The sequence below is a fragment of the Hipposideros armiger genome, unplaced genomic scaffold (assembly GCF_001890085.2).
Source record: "Hipposideros armiger isolate ML-2016 unplaced genomic scaffold, ASM189008v1 scaffold_580, whole genome shotgun sequence".
Taxonomy (NCBI): domain Eukaryota; kingdom Metazoa; phylum Chordata; class Mammalia; order Chiroptera; family Hipposideridae; genus Hipposideros; species Hipposideros armiger.
Genome location: NW_017731930.1, coordinates 720,197 through 738,528, shown reverse-complemented (window position 1 = coordinate 738,528; position 18,332 = coordinate 720,197). Strand labels below are relative to the sequence as shown.

Sequence of the window (18,332 nt, the reverse complement as noted above, 5' to 3'; positions counted from 1 at the left end):
CTCTGGCATCCCAAGCGAGTTCTTAACCATCGCGCCACTCGGCCGGCCCTGGGTTTTCCTGATTTTAGACTAAACTACTTTGTTCCTGAAACGCTGGGGTGATGATAGGTGGTGGTGTATAAGGTGGTTTTCACTTTTTTTTAATTGTAAAAAAAAAATTTCAAAATATACAAAAGTAGAAAACTTTCACTCAGACTCAACAATTACCAACTCACAGCTAATCTTGTTTCATCTAAACCCTTTCCCACCCTTGCCCCCAATTAAACAACCTTTCCAATTATATTCCTCCAAATAAAAGCCAGGGTGTTTCAAAGGCACCAATACAAGTGAGACTAATCAATTCTGCTGACACTCAATCTCAATATCTTCAATAACATGGGAGCAAAATCCTCTGAAATGGACAGACAACCCGAAAAAATTTCATCCAAGAGGTTTAATCCTTTCAACCTTCAATGCCTCCTGAGGCCAATAAGTTCCCTTTTTCCACTAACAGACTTCTGAAAATGTTAAAAACAACAAAGGCTCAAACCCAGACAGCAGAATAGATTAGAGGGAGGAAGGAATCAGGTATACATAATTAACAATAATAATTTCATGCCCTCATTATCCTAACAGTAACACCAAGACACCAAGTAGTTCTTACTTGATTTCCTTCACAGGCACTTTCTTCTGGAGAAGCAGCTGCACCATCCCTTTTTCTGAGGGGAGCAAAATTAATAAGGCTTCACCATCCTCTTTATACCTAAACAAAAAGAAAATCTCTTCCACATCAATGCAATCTGCATTTTATATTTTAACAGTTTGATGAATAGGTAACATGTAAGTAAGTTCACCTAATTAGTAAATATTAGGAATACCATTTTTTTAACTTCTGTGACAACAGAAAACTGGGGCTCTGAACACTTTTCAAATTTTCATCACTAGTTATAATTTCTAGTGACTTTGAGGCTATACCAAATGCAAGATCTAGATCCTTAAAAAACAAATCAATTAAAAAGGATTTCTTAAATAGCTCTCTACCTATAGCAAGGAGAGAATTTCTCATTCAAGCCACTAGAGTGTTGTAATAAAACTAGGCATTTAATAAACATGGAACCCTGTACATTAAGGAAACTGAATTATCTTCCTGGGAACCTGACTTATAAGAAATGGATCTCTACCCAAGTACTTCTTTTCCCTTACAGAAAATCTTATTTCGTGCTGCACCATCAGAAATTTCTACATAAGCAGGCCACAAGACACCCATTGTTACTTAAGTTTCTTGTGCAACTTGAATACAGATTTCTGATACCTTAGCGTCAGCTATTACGTGCAAACAGTAAAACAGAATGGAATTGGGTACTTATGGAAACTTTTATAAAGACACAATAGAAAAAATAATCTCAAAGCACTTTCTTCAGGGTTCATGCTCTAAAACATGAGGGGCACGTTTTTATAGTTAACCAAATAAACCACTTACTGAGAAACCGTGACAGGGATAATGGTGAAGAATACAAAGAAATAAAACATGAATATCCATGTCTTCAGTGATCTAACAATCTAGTTGGCTAAAAAAGACAAACACATACAAAAGCAGGAGATTCAAGAAAAAGCCCCAAAATGCTAAGTGAGAAAATGTCAAAGGACAAAAATGGGCAATAAAATGCCATGAACTCAGAAGTGAAAAGAGACCATTCAGGGTTAGCCAGAGAAGAACAGAAACAAGTCACAGCAGATGGACTTTGAGGTGGGCCTTGAAAATGGATAGAAAGAAAAAAGCTAAGTTACCCCAAAGGGGAAGAACAAAGGAAAACACAAGGCAAATTTAGGAAGAACTAAAGATAGGAGAAACTCAACCAAGGCCAATATATATAAACAGAGGGCATGATTGCTAAAAAGGTACATTAGAGTCTGGTTTGGAAGGACCTTCAATGTCTCTGTATAGAGAGATTGAAAACCACTGTATGTAAGCAGAATTTTATCACTGCATGCTGGAGGAAAACACTGACTTTGTTGACTTATTGTACTGTACTATAAAGACTAAAGGGCAATTTTTACCTTACATGTCGATTTCAAAACTCCACTCCTACACATAATGTGAAACACCAGTGTAACGCCTTTATAAGAAGTATATAAATATGTGCGTGTATTTTGGTTTTTACACAAACACATAGAAATGTACAAAATAAATCAAAACTGTTAAAAGTTTTAATTCATAATTTTTTAAAAATTAAGGGGCCACTCTATAACAGGCACTGAAATAGTGGTAAAACAGACATAGTTCTGGCTGTCACAGAGATGACAGACTAGTAGGGACAGACATTAAAACCAGTGAATAACAATAAAGTGGTATGAGTGTTACAGTAGACATACAGGAAGTTATGCAAACATACAATGGAAAGCTCTACTAAATGTAGTCTAGGAGTCAAGAAAACTGCCCTGAGGAAATAACATCTAAGAGCTGAGACCAAAAGAACAATTAGAAATGTATCAAACATTAGGGAGAGTCAAGTTTTCCAGGGGGAAAAGGCAGCAGTTGAGGGCCAAGTGGATAGTTTTGTCTTCTTCATGCTTATTTGCTTTTTCTAGGTTTTCTAAATGCGTGTGTATTAAACAGGAAGAAAAGAGTAAGGCTCAACATACATTTACTCCTTTTACTAAGTATGTTTCATATCAGGGAAGCTAGTACCAAAGACCTTCCTCATTGTATTTTAATATAGGTGAGTATGACTCAAAGGTTTCATCTTCATCTCCTATAAAGAAATATGAATTTAAAGCATCCCCTAAGCAGTGTTGGACTAAACTATCTGTGAAGGCAGAAATTATTAGTATATAAAGTAGTGAGACAACAGCCTAAGCAGATAAAATATCTGAGAGACATTGCAACTTCTGAGGCTCTAAGATTTCACCAGGGAAGGCTGAGGGTCAAAGAGGACAGAGATCAGTTAATACTGACCACTACACAGTGCACTTACTAAAATGCCCTCAAGGCAGCTAGACTCTTGAGGTGAAGTCAGTTACCTTCATAAGATGGTTTATTTTGTGTGGCCCAAAGAGGAACAGTTAGGAAGAAGGGAGATCAGTGGGTTGAAGAATAACCAACCATTTTAATATTCTATTGGGTTATCGGAAAACTCATGACGCATTTTTGCAATGAAAAACATAGAAAAAATACGGCATGACTTTTCCAATAACCCAATATATCCAAATTCCAAGTTGGAGAGATAAAATAAATAGGTTCCCGAGTCTACATAGGGCCAGAACTGTAGTAAAGGGGTAAAGAGAAAGCTCTGGGAAGTCAAAAATTCATCCACTAAAGAGCTCCAATCTTCATACTGACTCATAAGCAGGAATAATAAGTCTAATAATCTACATCCATCTTTTCTCCCCATTCATGCTCCCACAGAGAATCTGGGAGAATAAGTCATAATTAAAGTCACAAGAGGGCCACAGCCAAACATTTTAAAACTATAGGTAACATAATATATACAAAGGCTACACAAGGTTAAGATAGATTGCAACACTGAAATTTAGAAGAAAAGATTCCCAAAGGGAAAATGGAATAAAAATGTCCAAAGTAGAATCATACAACACAAGCATCTAATAAAAAGTCCACTAGTCATTTTACCTATTTTACATCACACACAGCTTTTCCCAGAAACAATGGAAAGCACAAATTATCTCCCACACACCAACACCAAAACCTTCCAGTAAGCTTTTATTTCAAAAATAAAAGCACTTTTTAAAAAAAGGCATAAGCACATTTCAGTTTTCTTTTTTAATGCTTACAAGAATAGTTTATTTACCCATGAGCTAGCTTTTAGATTTCAAAAGCAATATCCAAGGCCTGAAGCTAAGTGTGTGTGTGTGTGTGTGTGTGTGTGTGTGTATATAAAGAAATATAAATGTTCTTCATAGGGCCTACATTTTAAAACTCCATATGTTTAAACAGATTATGTTAAGAGACATTCTAGGCACCATATAAAAAGCCCTGCATCCAAAACAAAACAAAAATCTCATTTTCACTATCAGTATTAATACATTACATTTATATAGCTCTTTAGAATTTATGAAGAGCTCCATTTTAGATTAGTTTGCCAAACTTAAAAGCAAGGAACCAATAGATGAAGCAAATAAAAACCAAGGTTGCTGGGGTTTCCAGTCAAGATGGCAGAATAGGTAAACACTGTGCTTGCCTCCTCCAGTGAACACATTAAAATTAGAAATAAATTATAGAACGACCAACCTGGAGAACCACCCGAAGACTAGCTAAAAAGAATTCCTATAACTAAGTATATAAGGACGTCACCTCAAGACTGGTAGGAGAGCTGGAGACACAAAATGGGCTGGCCTCACGCCCACATGTGACGATCCTAGAACTGGGATCGATAGCTCAGCTGCAGAGGTCACCTCAGAAGAGCGAGGGGTCCCAGACCCAAACTGGGCTCCCAGGCCAGGCCACCAGTGCTAGAAAAGGAGCCCCCACAACATCTGGTTGTGAAAATCAGTGGATTCCATCTGTCCAGGTGAGACGGAAGGCAGCTAGAAACACAGGCAGCCTCTTAAAGGGCCCGTGCACAGACTCTCTCACTCCCAGGCATTCACCATGTGCTCTGGTGGAGGGATTGAGGCTGGGGAGATACCAGAGACATACAGGGAGAGACTGGGTTGTGTGGCTACAGGGCAAGGGCTGGAGAGAAGCTGCAATAGTTCCTGTGTTAAGCTCTCCTCCCATGTAGCCAGGGGACGGATACCATCTTTCCTGTGATGAGCCCTCCCCCGAGATGACTAACTGAATTTTCACTGCCCTGGTGAGCTCTGCTCACTCCACCCTGGTAGACTCCCTGGGACTCTGCCCCACCCAACTTGCTCAACACCAAAGGCATTTTTGCAGCTGGCAAGCAGCCAGTGTTAGCCTGAGCTGCAGTCATTCTTGCACAACTCTCTGGGATCCATGGGCCCCAGGCAGGTGGCGGCTGGGCTCAGTGTGCTCTGAGACTTTTGCAGAGTCAATCTGATTTTGCATTAACCTGCCGAACACCACTGTCCCCATGCTAGTGACTCCCTGAGATACCACCCAACTCACAAAGAGCCAGAGGCTGTTTCACAGCCTGTTGGCAGCCAGTCTTGGCCCGCACTATATTCTTTGTTGGACAACTTTCAGGGGTCCTCAGGCCCCAGGCAAGCAGCAGCTGGCCTCAATGTATACTCAGTCTTTTGCTGAGGAGTCCCAGGCTCAGAACTGGCATCAAATCTGAATCTGCATTTATCTCTTGAACACCACTCACCCCACGCTGGTGACTCCCGAGACCCTTCCCCACCCAACTCCCATACCACCCAAGGCTCTTTCAGCAGGAGAGCCTGATGGACAGCCAGCAGATGATAGGAGGCCTCAGGGCGGCCTGGGCCTGTTGCTGAGGTGCTACAGGCCTAATACTGGTGACAGTAAGCTTCAGTTCCCACTGTGGGCTCCTCCAGGTCCTACACAGGTAGTAAACAACTGCAGATCACTTTGTAGCTCCTAAGAGGTATTCCCGGACCTGTCACAGGTAACTGATGACCTTGACCTGCACAGGAGCTCCTCCCAAGAGGCACTAGAACCAGCATACCCAATGGCCAGCTTCAAACCACAACAGAACACCACCCAATTAGCCCCACAAATGGCACACTGAAAAAGTGGTCTCAGCAGGCAACAGAGCACATTGGGGCGAATACTGCTCTGTGGGGTGAGCCCCCACATAACAGCTCATACACTGTGTTCGTGGCCAATCCTCACAGCCACTAAGCCTGAGTCAATTACACCCACTCACATGCCAAAAGCAATCAAAGCTCAACTGCAACAGGAGAACGAACACACTACTGGACGCTACTGAAGCATCCAGCTCAGGTGACAAGGGAGACTGTGCCATCAGGCCCACAAAACACCTACTACATAAGGCCACCCTGCCAAGACTGGGAGATGTAGCAGCGCTACCTAATATAGACACAAACACAGAGAGGAAGCCAAAACGAGGAAACAAAAAAAAAAAAAACATGTCCCAAATGAAAAACCAAGAGGAAATTCCAGAAAAAGAACTAAATGAAGGCAAGCAATCTACCAAATACAGATTTCAAAACACTTGTTATATATGAGCATGCTTAAGAAACTTAGTGAGAACTTCAACAAAGAGACAATAAGCATAAAGAGGGACACAGGAACCATAAAAAAGAACCAGTCAGAAGTGAAGAATACAATAACTGAAATGAAGAATGCACTAGAAGGAATCACCAGCAGGCTAGATGAAGCAGAGGATCGAACTGGTAAATTAGAAGACAAGGTAGCCGAAAATACCCAATGGGAATGACAAAAAGAAAAAAGAATAAGAAACAATGAAGATACTTTAAGGGTCCATGGGACAAAGTTAAGCATAACAACATTCATATCGTACCAAGTACCAGCACGAGAAGAGAGGGAGCAAGGGATCAAGAGCCTATTTGAAGAAACAATGACTGAAAGCTTCACTAACCTGGTGAAAGAAATAGACATGCAAGTCCAGAAAGTGCAGAGTCCCAAACAAAAAGAACCCAATGAGGCCCACACCAACACACATCATAAAATTCCAAAGGTGAAAGACAAAGAGAATCTTAAAAGCAGCAACAGAAAAGGCAGCTAGCTACCTACAAAAGAGCTGCCATGAGACTGTCAGCTGATTTCTCAACGGAAACTCTTTAAAATTATTTTTATTAAAATATAGCTAATATACAATATTATATTAGTTTCAAGTATACATCAAAGTTATTCAACAGTACCTACCTAGCACTATACAGAGTTATTACCACATTACTGATTATATTCCCTATGCTAAAGAAGTGATCATCATGGTAAGTCCAGCAACCATTTGACACTGTACCATGCTTTCACAATATTATTGATTCTTTCCCCCTTTTAAATTTTTCAATTAAAGCTGACATTCAATATTGTTTTATATTGTTTCGAGTGTATAGCATACTGATTAGACATTTATGATTTAGGAAGGTGATCCCCCTGACTAGTACCACCTGAAACTATACAGTTATTACCATATTATTGATTATATTCCATATACTTTGCATGCCCATGATTGTTTTGTAACTACCCATCTTTATTTCTTAATCCCTTCACCTTTTTCATCCTGCCCCCAAATCCCCTCCCATCTATCACCCCATAAATCTAGTACCCATCTGACACCATACAAAGTTATTATAACATTGACTGTATCCCTTATGCTATACCCTAAATCCCCATGACTACTGTATAACAACCAACTTGTACTTAATCTCTTCCCCTTTCACCCGCCCCAATCTCCTCCCATCTGACATCAGAATGTTCTCTGTATCTATGAGTTTGTTTCTGTTTCATTTATTTTGTTCTTTAGATTTCACTTAGAAGTGATATCATATGACATTTGTCTTTCGCTGTCTGACTTATTACACTCAGCAAGCACAGTACTGTCTAGATCCATCCCTGTTGTTGCAGATGGCAACATTTCCTTCCTTTTTACGCTGAGTAATATTCCATTGTATGACAATTGTGGGAAAGATGTTAAGAAAATTTGCCTTCCTTGGCTAATGTTAGTTTGTCTGTTGGCTTTTTGTTCCACCACATGACAGGTTGCATGTGATGTTGTCTGTTGGCTCTTTGCTCCCTCACATGAGAAACTGCATGTGGGGTGATGGTTAGCTTAGGGTTCAGAGAATTCTTGGTTAGGGGTTGAGAGAATTCCCCACTTTGTTTCATTCCTGGCAGGGGAGATATGAGATAATGCTGCTTTCTGTCTGTTTCACCCCCATCAGCAGATGAAGTGAAGAAGTAGCTAAGTTATATCAGGATAACATGACAGGCACATTGCCAAGCTTTGGAAAGCCTTGGGCCAATGGTCCCAGGCAAGAAAAGTAGGTATTGTTTTCATCAGCCAGATAGGCAACATACTTATCATTAACTGCCGAACCCTCTCGGAACTGGCTATTCCTTGAGAGGGGAGGCAGGAACAAAAACTTGGCTCTGGGATATATCTAAAAAGATATATAGGATGGACCTCAGGTGGCATAAGAGATTGTTGTTGGTTTGCTTTTTCAAGAGACTGCTGTTTCAGGACTGCTTTTGGACGGTTGCTGTTTCAGGACTCCTTTCAGTATTGGATTGCTTCAGACTTACAGCATCAGGAGACACCCTGACTTCCAGCCATGGAGCTGGTGAGGTCTGGCTGGTTCCCAACCTCTCCAGTGCTGTTCCCCACAGTTTGGGTGAGCTTCTTTGACAGCATGCAGCTTGCAACATTAGAGGGTGCCCCAGTTTCCAGCCGAAGACCTGGCAAGGTATTTTGGTTCCCGACCTTCCCAGTGTTGTCTTCCCACGGTTTGGTGAGCTTCTCTGGCATAACATTGTTATTAATGGATGTAGTTTAATCTTGACTGCCTTTTATCTTCTGTCATTGCACATTCTTTTGATTATATTCTTCTGACTGCCTTAATTGCCCTTGTCTTTTGCTATTGTATACCGCTAACTAAATTGATTGGATATTACTAATAAACTGATTAAATGTTGCTAAATTAGTTCCCCCCTAGAATGTGCTCCTCCTCTTTTTTCTGCACTCGTCATTATAGCAATATATGACTTGTCATATATACAACATATACGTCATTATAGCAATATATGAATTGTTTAGCCATTCATCCTGGGGGACACCCAGGTCGCTTTCATATCTTGGCTTATGTAAATAATGCTGCAATGAACATACGGATGAGCATGTCCCCTTGAAGTTGGGTTTCTTCAGATAAATACCCAGAAATGTGATTACTAGGCCCTTCTTTGTCTCTTGTTTTAGAGTGTATTTTGTCTGGTATAAGTATTGCTACCCCAGCTTTTGTTTGTTTGTTGAATTTTCATGAAATGTCTTTCTCCATCCCTTTATTTTCAGTCTGTGTGTGTCTTTCAATCCGAAGTGCATCTCTTGGAAGCAGCATATATAAGGATCTTGTTTTCTTATCCATTCAGCCCCCCCATCTTTTGATTGGAGCACTTAATCCATTTACATTTAGAGTAACTGATCATAGGTATGTAGTTACTGCCATTTTCATATATATATATATATATATATATATATATATATATATATATATATATATATATATATATATATATATATATATAATGTTTTGTTTTGTTTTTCCTATCTTGAAGTAGTCCCTCTAAGATTCCTTGTAATACTGGTTTGGTGGTGATGAACTTTAGCTTTTTCTTATCTGGGAAGCAGTTTATCTGTCCTTTGATTCTAAATGGTAGCTTTGCTGGGTAGAGTAATCTTGGTTGTAGGTCCTTACTTTACATCACTTGCAATATTTCTTGTCAATCCCTTCTGGCCTGCAAAGTTTCTGTTGAGAAAACAGCTGACAGTCTCATGGGGGCTCCCTTGTACGTAACTAACCGCTTTTCTCTTGCTGCTTTTAAGATTCTCTGTATTTAACCTTTGGCATTTTAATTATGATGTGTCTTGGTGTTGGCCTCTGGATTCATCTTGTTTGGGACTCTCTGTGCTTCCTGGGCTTGTATATCTATTTCCTTCATCAAATTAGGTAAGTTTTCTGTCATTATTTCTTCTAGGTTTTCAATTCCTTGCTCTCTCTTCTCCTTGGGGTACCCCTATGATCCGAATGTTGATATGCTTGATGTTGTCCCAGAGGCCTCTTCAACTCTCCTCAATGTTTTGGGTGTTTTCTGCTACCTTATCTTCTACATAGCTGATTCAGTCCTCTGCTTCATCTAATCCACTGTTGAGTCCCTGTAATGTATTCTTTTTTTTTTTTTAAAGGTTTTACTGGGGAATTGGGGGAGTGGACCAGTGTTGGGGAATAGTGGAAGGGGAACAGACAAACTGCTGTCCCTTTGTTCTTCACTCTAGCTGTGGAGGACACTGCTCCACTGGCCCATGTTGGCATTATCATTGCACTCTTCCCGGATGAGGCAGATCGGTCACTAGCCACTGGATGGCCACTCACGGCGCTCTTGGCAGCTCATGGCAGCTGCCGGCCGCTCACACTGGCTGCCAGCCACTCATGGTAGCTTTACTGCAGCCCACGCCATCGCCGGTGACTCTCAGCAGCCCAGCTCCAGATCAAGCCAGTGCTCACTATCCCAGCTGGAGAAGGCACAGCATCACTGGCCTTAATGTGGGATTCGAACCAGGGCCCTGCTGCCCAGAGCTAGCGTCCCAAGCCAGCTCTTAACCAATGCGCCACTCGGCCAGCCCTCCCTGTAATATAGTCTTCATTCCAGTTATTGTAATCTTTATTTCTGATTGGTTCTTTTTCATGTTTTTTATCTCCATTTTTACGTTACTTATCTGTTTGCTGAAGCTTTCACTGAGATCATTCAGCATCCTTATAACCAGTGTTTGGAACTCTGCATTTGGCAGATTGCTTGCCTCCACTTTGTTTAGTTCTTTTTCTGGAGCTTTGTTCTGTTCTTTTATATGAGACATGTTTCTTTGTCTCCCAATTTTGGCTGCCTTCCTGTATTTGTTTTTGTGTATTAGGTAGGGCTGCTCTGTCTTCCAGTCTTAGTATAGTGGCCTTATGTAACAGGTGTGCTGTGGGGCTAAGTGGTGCAATCTTCCTGGTCACTTGATGCCATGCACTCCAAGTGTGTCCCTTGTGTGGGTTGTGTGCACCCCCCTCTTGTAGTTGAGCCTTGGTTGCTATTTCACATCAGTGGGAGGGACTGACCCTCGGGCTCATTGGATGTGAGGACTGACTGTGACTACAGTGGAGGGATGGGGTGCAGTGGCTGATCCTACAGCGCAGCATCAGCTTCAGCAGGGCTCTGGTGCCTGCCCAATCCACCCCTTGTGTTTGTCATTCTTGGAGATGGCTGGGTGATGCTCCAGCTCATTTCAAAGCACGCCACTAGGGGCGCCAGCCCCAGGACCACTTTGGAGAAGATCTGCTGCAGGTCAAGTTCAGACACAGCCCATGCCCCACCCAGGGCCACCAGGCAAGAGCAACAAAGAAATCTGCAGATGGCCGCCACCTGGGCCATGCTTGAAAGTGTCTAGCAAGGCCAAGCTGCAAACCAAGGCTGGCTGCCACTAGTGCCGGGCTTAGGGCTGCTCAGCCAGAGGTACCGGACACGCTCAAGCCAGATGCTGCTTGTCTGGGTTCCACGAACCTTTCAGAAACTCTAGGAAAGCCTGCAGCAGGAGCTAAGGCAGGCAGTTCATACAAAAAAGCCACTGCAAGTGGTTTGGGTGTGCCCGAAAGTTGGGTGGGGCAGGATCAATCACCAGGGCATGGCAAACAAACGGCTTTAGCCAGCTTGATGGAGACTCAGATGTGGCGGCCACCTGCATCTGCATGCTAGGAAGAGGGAGAGCTCAACAAAAAACCAATGGCCTCTACCAGCTCCTCCATCCAGCAGAAAGCTGCCCCTGTCCCTCCAAACCCCGTCCCAAGCCAGATGACTCAGTTCCCACTATATGTCCCTGCCGCCTTTTCAACTGCTGCCCCAGCACTGGAGCTCAAAGCCAGTGATTCCGTTGGTCAGTAAGTCCTTGTGCAGTCTCTTTAAGAGGAATTCATGACCACCAAACCAATATTACAAAAAATGTTAAAAACACTTCTTTAAGGAGAAAGGGGAGGGGAGAACATAAGTATGAATAATAAAATGGCAATAACTACATATCTATCAACAATTGTTTTAAATGTAAATGGATTTAACGCTCCAATCAAAAGATACAGGGTACCTGAATGGATAAGAAAACAAGACCCATACACATGCTGTCTACAGGATACCCACTTTAGATCGAAAGACACACACGGACTGAAAGTAAAGGTATAAAAAACCATATGTCATGCAAATGAAAATGAAAAAAAAAAGGTGGGGTAGCAATACTTATACCAGACAAAATAAACTTTAAAACAAAGGGTATAATAAGAGACAAAGAAGGACATTTCATAACGATAAAGAGATCAATCCAACATGAGGATATAACCCTTATAAACATTTATGCACCCAACAGGAGCATCTAAATACATAAAGCAAGTATTAAGTTAAATAAAGGGAGATATTGCCAGTAATCCAGTCATAGTAGGAGATTTTAACATCCCACTGACATTGATGGATAGATCTTCCAGACACAAACTCAACAAGGAAACAGCGGCCTTAAATGACACACTAGACCAGGTGGATTTAATTAATATTTTTAGAGCATTTCACCCCAAAACAGCAGCATATACATTCTTTTCAAGTGCACATGGAATATTTTCCAACACAGACCACATATTAGGCCACAAAACAAGTCTCAATAAATTTAAGAAGACTGAAATCATACCAGAAATAATTACGAAAAAAACCAAAACTGAAAACACACAAACATATGGAAGCGAAATAACATGCTACTAAACAATGAATGGGTTAACAATGAGATCAAGGAAGGACTCAAAAAAAAAAGCCTTAAGACAAATGAAAACAAAAACACAATGACCCAAAATCTTCAGGACACGATGAAAGCAGCCCTATGAGAGAAATTCATAGTAATACAGGTTTACCAAAAGAAACATGAAAAATCTCAAGTAAACAATCTAAAACCTAAAGGAACTAGAAAAAGAACAGCAAACAAAGCCCAAATTGAGTAGAAGAAAGGAAATAACAAAGATCAGAGCAGAAATAAACAAAATAGTCCAAAAAAAAAACCAATATAAAAGCTCAGTGAAACCAAGAGCTGGTTCTTTATCAACAAAATTAATAAATCTTTAACGAGATTCAACAAGAAAAAAAGAGAGAAGAGCCAAACAAATGAAATCAGAAATGAAAGAGGAAAAGTGACAATGGACACCACAAAAATACAACAAATTATAAGAAAATACTACAAACAATTATATGCCAACCAATTGGACAATCTGGAATAAATGGATAAATTCCTAGAAACATACCATATTCCAAGACTGAATCAAGAATAAACAGGGGCTGGCCGAGTGGCGCGTTGGTTAGGAGTTGGCTTGGGACGCCAGCTCTGAAGCAGGGCCCCAGTTCGGATCTCACATGAGGGCCAGTGACACTGTGCCCTCTACAGCTGAGATGGTGAACAAAAGCTTGACCTGGAGCTGGGCTGCCGTGAGTCCCCAGCCACGGCGTAGGCTGCAGTGGGGCTGGCCGGCAGCTGGTGTGCGCTTTTGTGAGCTGCCGTGAGTGGCCGTCCAATGGCCAGCGAGTGAATGCCTCAGCCAGGAAGAGCGCAATGATCATACCAACATGGGCCAGTGAAGCCATATCCTCCACAACTAGACTGAAGAACAAAAGGACAGCAACTTGTCTGTTCCGCTTCCCTGACTCCCCAACGCTGTTCCCCACCCCCAATTCCCCAATAAAATCTTAATTAAAAAAAAGAAAAAAAAAAGAATAAACAGAAAACCTGAAAAAAAATGATTACTAATGAAATCAAATCAGTAATCAAAGAACTCCCCACAAACAAAAGTCCTAGACCAGATGGCTTCACAGGTGAATTTTACCAAACATTTCAAAAAGAAATGAACACCTATCCTTCTCAAGCTATTCCAAATAATTCAAGAGGATGGAGGCTCCCAAACTCATTTTACGAGGTCACCATAACCGTGATTCCAAATTCAGATAAAGACATTACAAAAAATGAAAATTATATACCAATAATCCTGATGTACATAGCTGCAAAAATCCTCAATAATATATTAGCAAACTGAATTCTGGAATACATTATAAAGATCATACACCATGATCAAGTGTGATTTTCTTTGTGGGACACAAGGTTGGTTCAATATCTGCAAATCAATTAACGTGATACACCACATAAACAAAAATGAAGCATCAAAAATCATATGATCACATCCAAGATGCAGATAAAGCGTTTGACAAAATCCAGCATCTATTTATGATGCAAACTCTTAGCAAAGTGGGAAAACAGGAGACATACCTCAACATAATAAAGGCCATATATGACAAACCCACAGCTAACATCATACTCAATAATGAAAAAGCTAAAAGCATTTTTCTTAAGATCAGGAACAAGACAAGGATGTCCACTTTCACCACTTTTACTTAACACAGTATTGGAAGGCCTAGTCATAGCAATCAGACAAAAGAAAAAAGAAAAAAGAAATAAAAGGCATTCAAATTGGAAAGAAGTAAAACTCATTATTTGCAGAACCCAAAGACTCCACCCAAACACTATTAGAACTAATAAATGAATTCAATAAAGGGAATACAAAATTAATATTCAGAAATTAGTTGCATTTCCATATACCAATAAAGAACTATCAGAAACAGAAATTAAGAAAATCCCATTTACAATTACATAAAAAAATAAATAAATAAAATACCTAGGAACAAATTTAACCAAAGAGGTAAAAGACTTGTACTCAGAAAATTATAAGTCACTGAAGAAAGAAACTGAAGAAGATATAAATAAATGAAAGCATATACCATGCTCATGGATAGGAAGAATTAACATTGTTAAAATGTCCATACCACACAAAGCAATCTATAGTTTCAATGCAATCTCAATCAAAATACCAATCGCATTTTTCACAGAACTAGAACAAATAATCCTAAAATTTATACGAAACCATAAAAGACCCCGAATACCCACAGTGATCATGAGAAGGGAAAACACAGTTGGAAATATCACAATATCTGTTATCAAATTGTATTACAAGCCTATAGTAAACAAAACAGCATGGTACTGGCATAAAAACAGACACACAGACCAATGGAAAAAAACAGAGAATGCAGAAATAACCTCACACCCATAAAGTCAATTAATCTATGACAAAGGAGACAAAAATATACAGTGGGGTAAAGACAGTCTATTCAATAAATGGTGCTGGGAAAACTGGGTAGATACATGCAAAACAATGAAACTGGACCACCTTCTTACATCATATACAATAATAAACTCAAAATAGATTAAAGACTTAAATGTAAGACCCAAAATCATAAAGCTTCTACAAGGAAACATAGGCAGTAAACTCTGACATTGGTCTTAGAAATATTTGTTTCTGAGATGTCACCTCAGGCAAAAGAAACAAAAGAAAAAAATAAATGGGACTACATGAAACTAAAAAGTTTTTGCACAGCAAAAGAAACCATCAACAAAACAGAAAGACAAGTTACTGAATGGGAGAAGATATTCACCAGTGATATATCCAATAAGGGGCTAATATCCAAAATTTATAAAGAACTCATGAAACTCAAAACCTAAAAAACTAACAATCTCATTAAAAAATGGGCAGAGGACATGAGTAGACATTTCTCCAAAGAGGACATACACATAGCCAACAGACATATGAAAAGATGCTCAGCATCACTAATCATCCAAGAAATGCAAGTTAAAACCACAATGAGATATCACCTCACACCTGTCAGAATGGCCATCATCAGTAAATCAACAAAAAAGTGTTGGCAAGGATGCGGAGAAAAGGGAGCCCTTGTGCACTGTCAGTGGGATTGCAAATTGAGGCAGTCACTATGGAAAACACTACAGAGGTTCCTCAAAAAATTACAAATATAACTACCTTATGACCCAGCAATTCCACTTATAGGTATTTATCTGATGAAATCTAAAACATTAATTCAAAAAAGATATATGCACCCCTATGTTCACTGCAGCATTATTTACAACAGCCAAGATATGGAAGCAACTAAGTGCTCATCAATAGACAATTGGATAAAGAGAGTGTGATGTGGTACATATATACAATGGATTATTACTCAGCCATAAAAAAGAATGAACTCTTTTTACACCAACCAATGGGTAGACATGGAAGGTATTATGCTAAGTGAAATAAGTCAGACAGAGAAAGATAAATACCATATGATCTCACTTAAAGAAAAAAATAATTGAATGACAAAAAAAACATGGGCCGACATAGATGCAGGGAACAAGGTGATGGTAGCCATATGGGAGGGGGTAAGGGGTGGGGTAAAAAAGATGAAGGGAGGGCTGGCAGAGTGGCATGTTGTTAAGAGTTAACTTGGGAGCGCAAGCTCTGAGCAGCAGGGCCACCGGTTCAGATCCTACATGGTCCAGTGACGCTGCATCCTCTACAGCTAAGATAGTGAACAACGGCTCAACCTGGAGCTGGGCTGCCATGAGTCGCCAGTGACGGCGTAGGCTGCAGTGGGACTGCAGAGGGCTGCCGTAAGCTACCATGAGCGGACGGCAGCCACCGTGAGCTGCCGTAAGCGACTGTCCAATGGCCAGCGACTGACTGCCTCACCTGGGAAGAGCACAGTGATCATAATATAACATGGGCCAGTGAAGCGGCGTCCTCCACAACTAGACTGAAGAACCAAAGGACAGCAACTTGTCTGTTCCCCTTCCCCGATTCCCCAACGTTGTTCTCTCCCCAATTCCCCAATAAAAAAGCATTAAAAAAAAAAAGTTGAAAGGATTACGAAGTACAAATTAGTAGTTATGAAAGTCATGAGAATGTAAAGCAAAGCATAGGGAATGTAGTCAGTAATATGGTAATAACTATGGTGGGTGGGTACTAGATTATAGTTAGGGGGATCACTTCATAAATTATATAAATATGTAACCACTATGCTGTACACCTAAAACTATTGGGTTGTCGGAAAAGTCATGACGTATTTTTTCTGTTTTTTGTTGCAAAAATGCGTCATGACTTTTCTGACAACCCAATAATACAAAATAATATTAAATGTCAACTGTAAATTAAAATTTTTAAAAAGGGGGGGCAAGAATAAGAGATTCAAATTTCCGGATATAAAACAACTGAGTCATGGGGATATAATGTACAGCATGGGGAATACAGTCAATAATATTGTGATAGCGTGGTACAGTGTCAGATTGTTCCTGGATTTATCATTGTGATAACTTATTTAGGTATATAAATGATGAATAACTATGGTGTACACCTGAAACTAATATAATATTATATTCTAGCTATATTTTTTTAACAATCTTTGAAAAAACGTAAGAGAATATTCCTGAAAGAGCAAGTAGTAGGGCGGGGGGGTAAGGGGGAGGCGTATTGACCATTACGTAACAGACTTTTAACTTTCAATTCATTGCTTTTTCCAACTATACCAGGATTCCCTCCAGGAAGAAATACTCTCAATGGATTGATTATGATTGTCTGCTAGCAGAAAACTTACCTCTACATCCTAAAGCTCACTAGTATTTTTAACTAAAATAGGAGATCCAGACCTTGGGCTTTTGGATGCCAATGGTAATCCTTTCACTGAAATTACCTTGAAACAAACTATTGTCAGAGGAAGGGGGAAAAGCCTTGCCATTCTGCCAATAGTGTGCCTTCTACCCAAGAACCATTAATCTTCAACTACTCCAACTCAGATTCCCCAACACAACTGCATCCTAGTTGAGTCTTTAGTATCACTTAAACTTTGCTCATTCATACCTCTAACTATTACTGTAGCATGATCTGGCACTGTTCACAATTGCCAAGCCACCCTCAGTTCTCCCAGTCTGGTTCTCCAGGTTACAAATCAGGTCATAAAAGAAAATATTTATAATAATTCCATTTTCTGTAATTTTTTTAAATGCACAAACATGAAAAAAATTTTAGGGGGTAGGATTTGGATACTTAATTGTTTGCCATTGTCTAGAAGTAGTATAGTGAATAGGCACTATTTTTATAATAAAACACAAGTTACTTAACAAAAACAAGTAAAAAACTTTACATGCTTTTAAAAATCTACATATTTTGCATCGCCCTTACTTTGTTGATACACACCCCAGTACTACCAATATTAGTGTATTGGTAGATATTTCCTTATCTTGACCATTACCTATGAGGACATATGTTTCGTGCCTAACATATACATCATTTATACCTAAAAGCTGGTCACTAAATATCTGGTGAGTGAACGAATGGAAACAAACCACTAGAAGTTGCACTAGTAGATAAAACACTGAATTTGGAGTCAAAAGAGCTTATTTCAAGTCCCAGTTATACTATTCATTAGCTTTATAACCTTAAATAATGAGTCACCTTATCAATATATATCGCGTTTTTTATTTATGTTATACAATTTGAATGAGATGATCTAGGTCCCTTCAGGACCTAAAATTCTACACCTGTGACTCTATTAATGTACTAATCATTGTTCACAATACAAGTATGATCAAGAGGTAAAGAAATGCAGACAGTTGTTGGTCACACGCTGCTATTCCACAGCCTTCTTTTTTCCTATCCCTGTAGCTCCTCCTGTTCTCCCTAAAGCCTCAGCCTTACCTGTGGCAACCAGCCTCCAGCTCCATTCCTGCCACTGTGGGAGAACAGTGCAGTAGGCCACACAGATGCAGACAGACAGCCACAGGACT

At 40.0% G+C, this 18,332-nt stretch overlaps 1 protein-coding gene across 2 annotated transcripts in view; it reads right to left on the bottom strand.

Moving 5' to 3' along the window:
* The window catches only part of DDX10 (DEAD-box helicase 10), a 288,326-nt gene that overhangs the window by 220,569 nt on the left and 49,425 nt on the right, over positions 1 to 18,332 (bottom strand). For both annotated transcript variants that reach the window (XM_019624111.1, XM_019624110.1), the window contains exon 10: positions 644 to 742. In XM_019624111.1, coding sequence (XP_019479656.1) covers positions 644 to 742 — 99 coding nt within the window. The remainder of the gene's footprint in view (positions 1 to 643; positions 743 to 18,332) is intronic.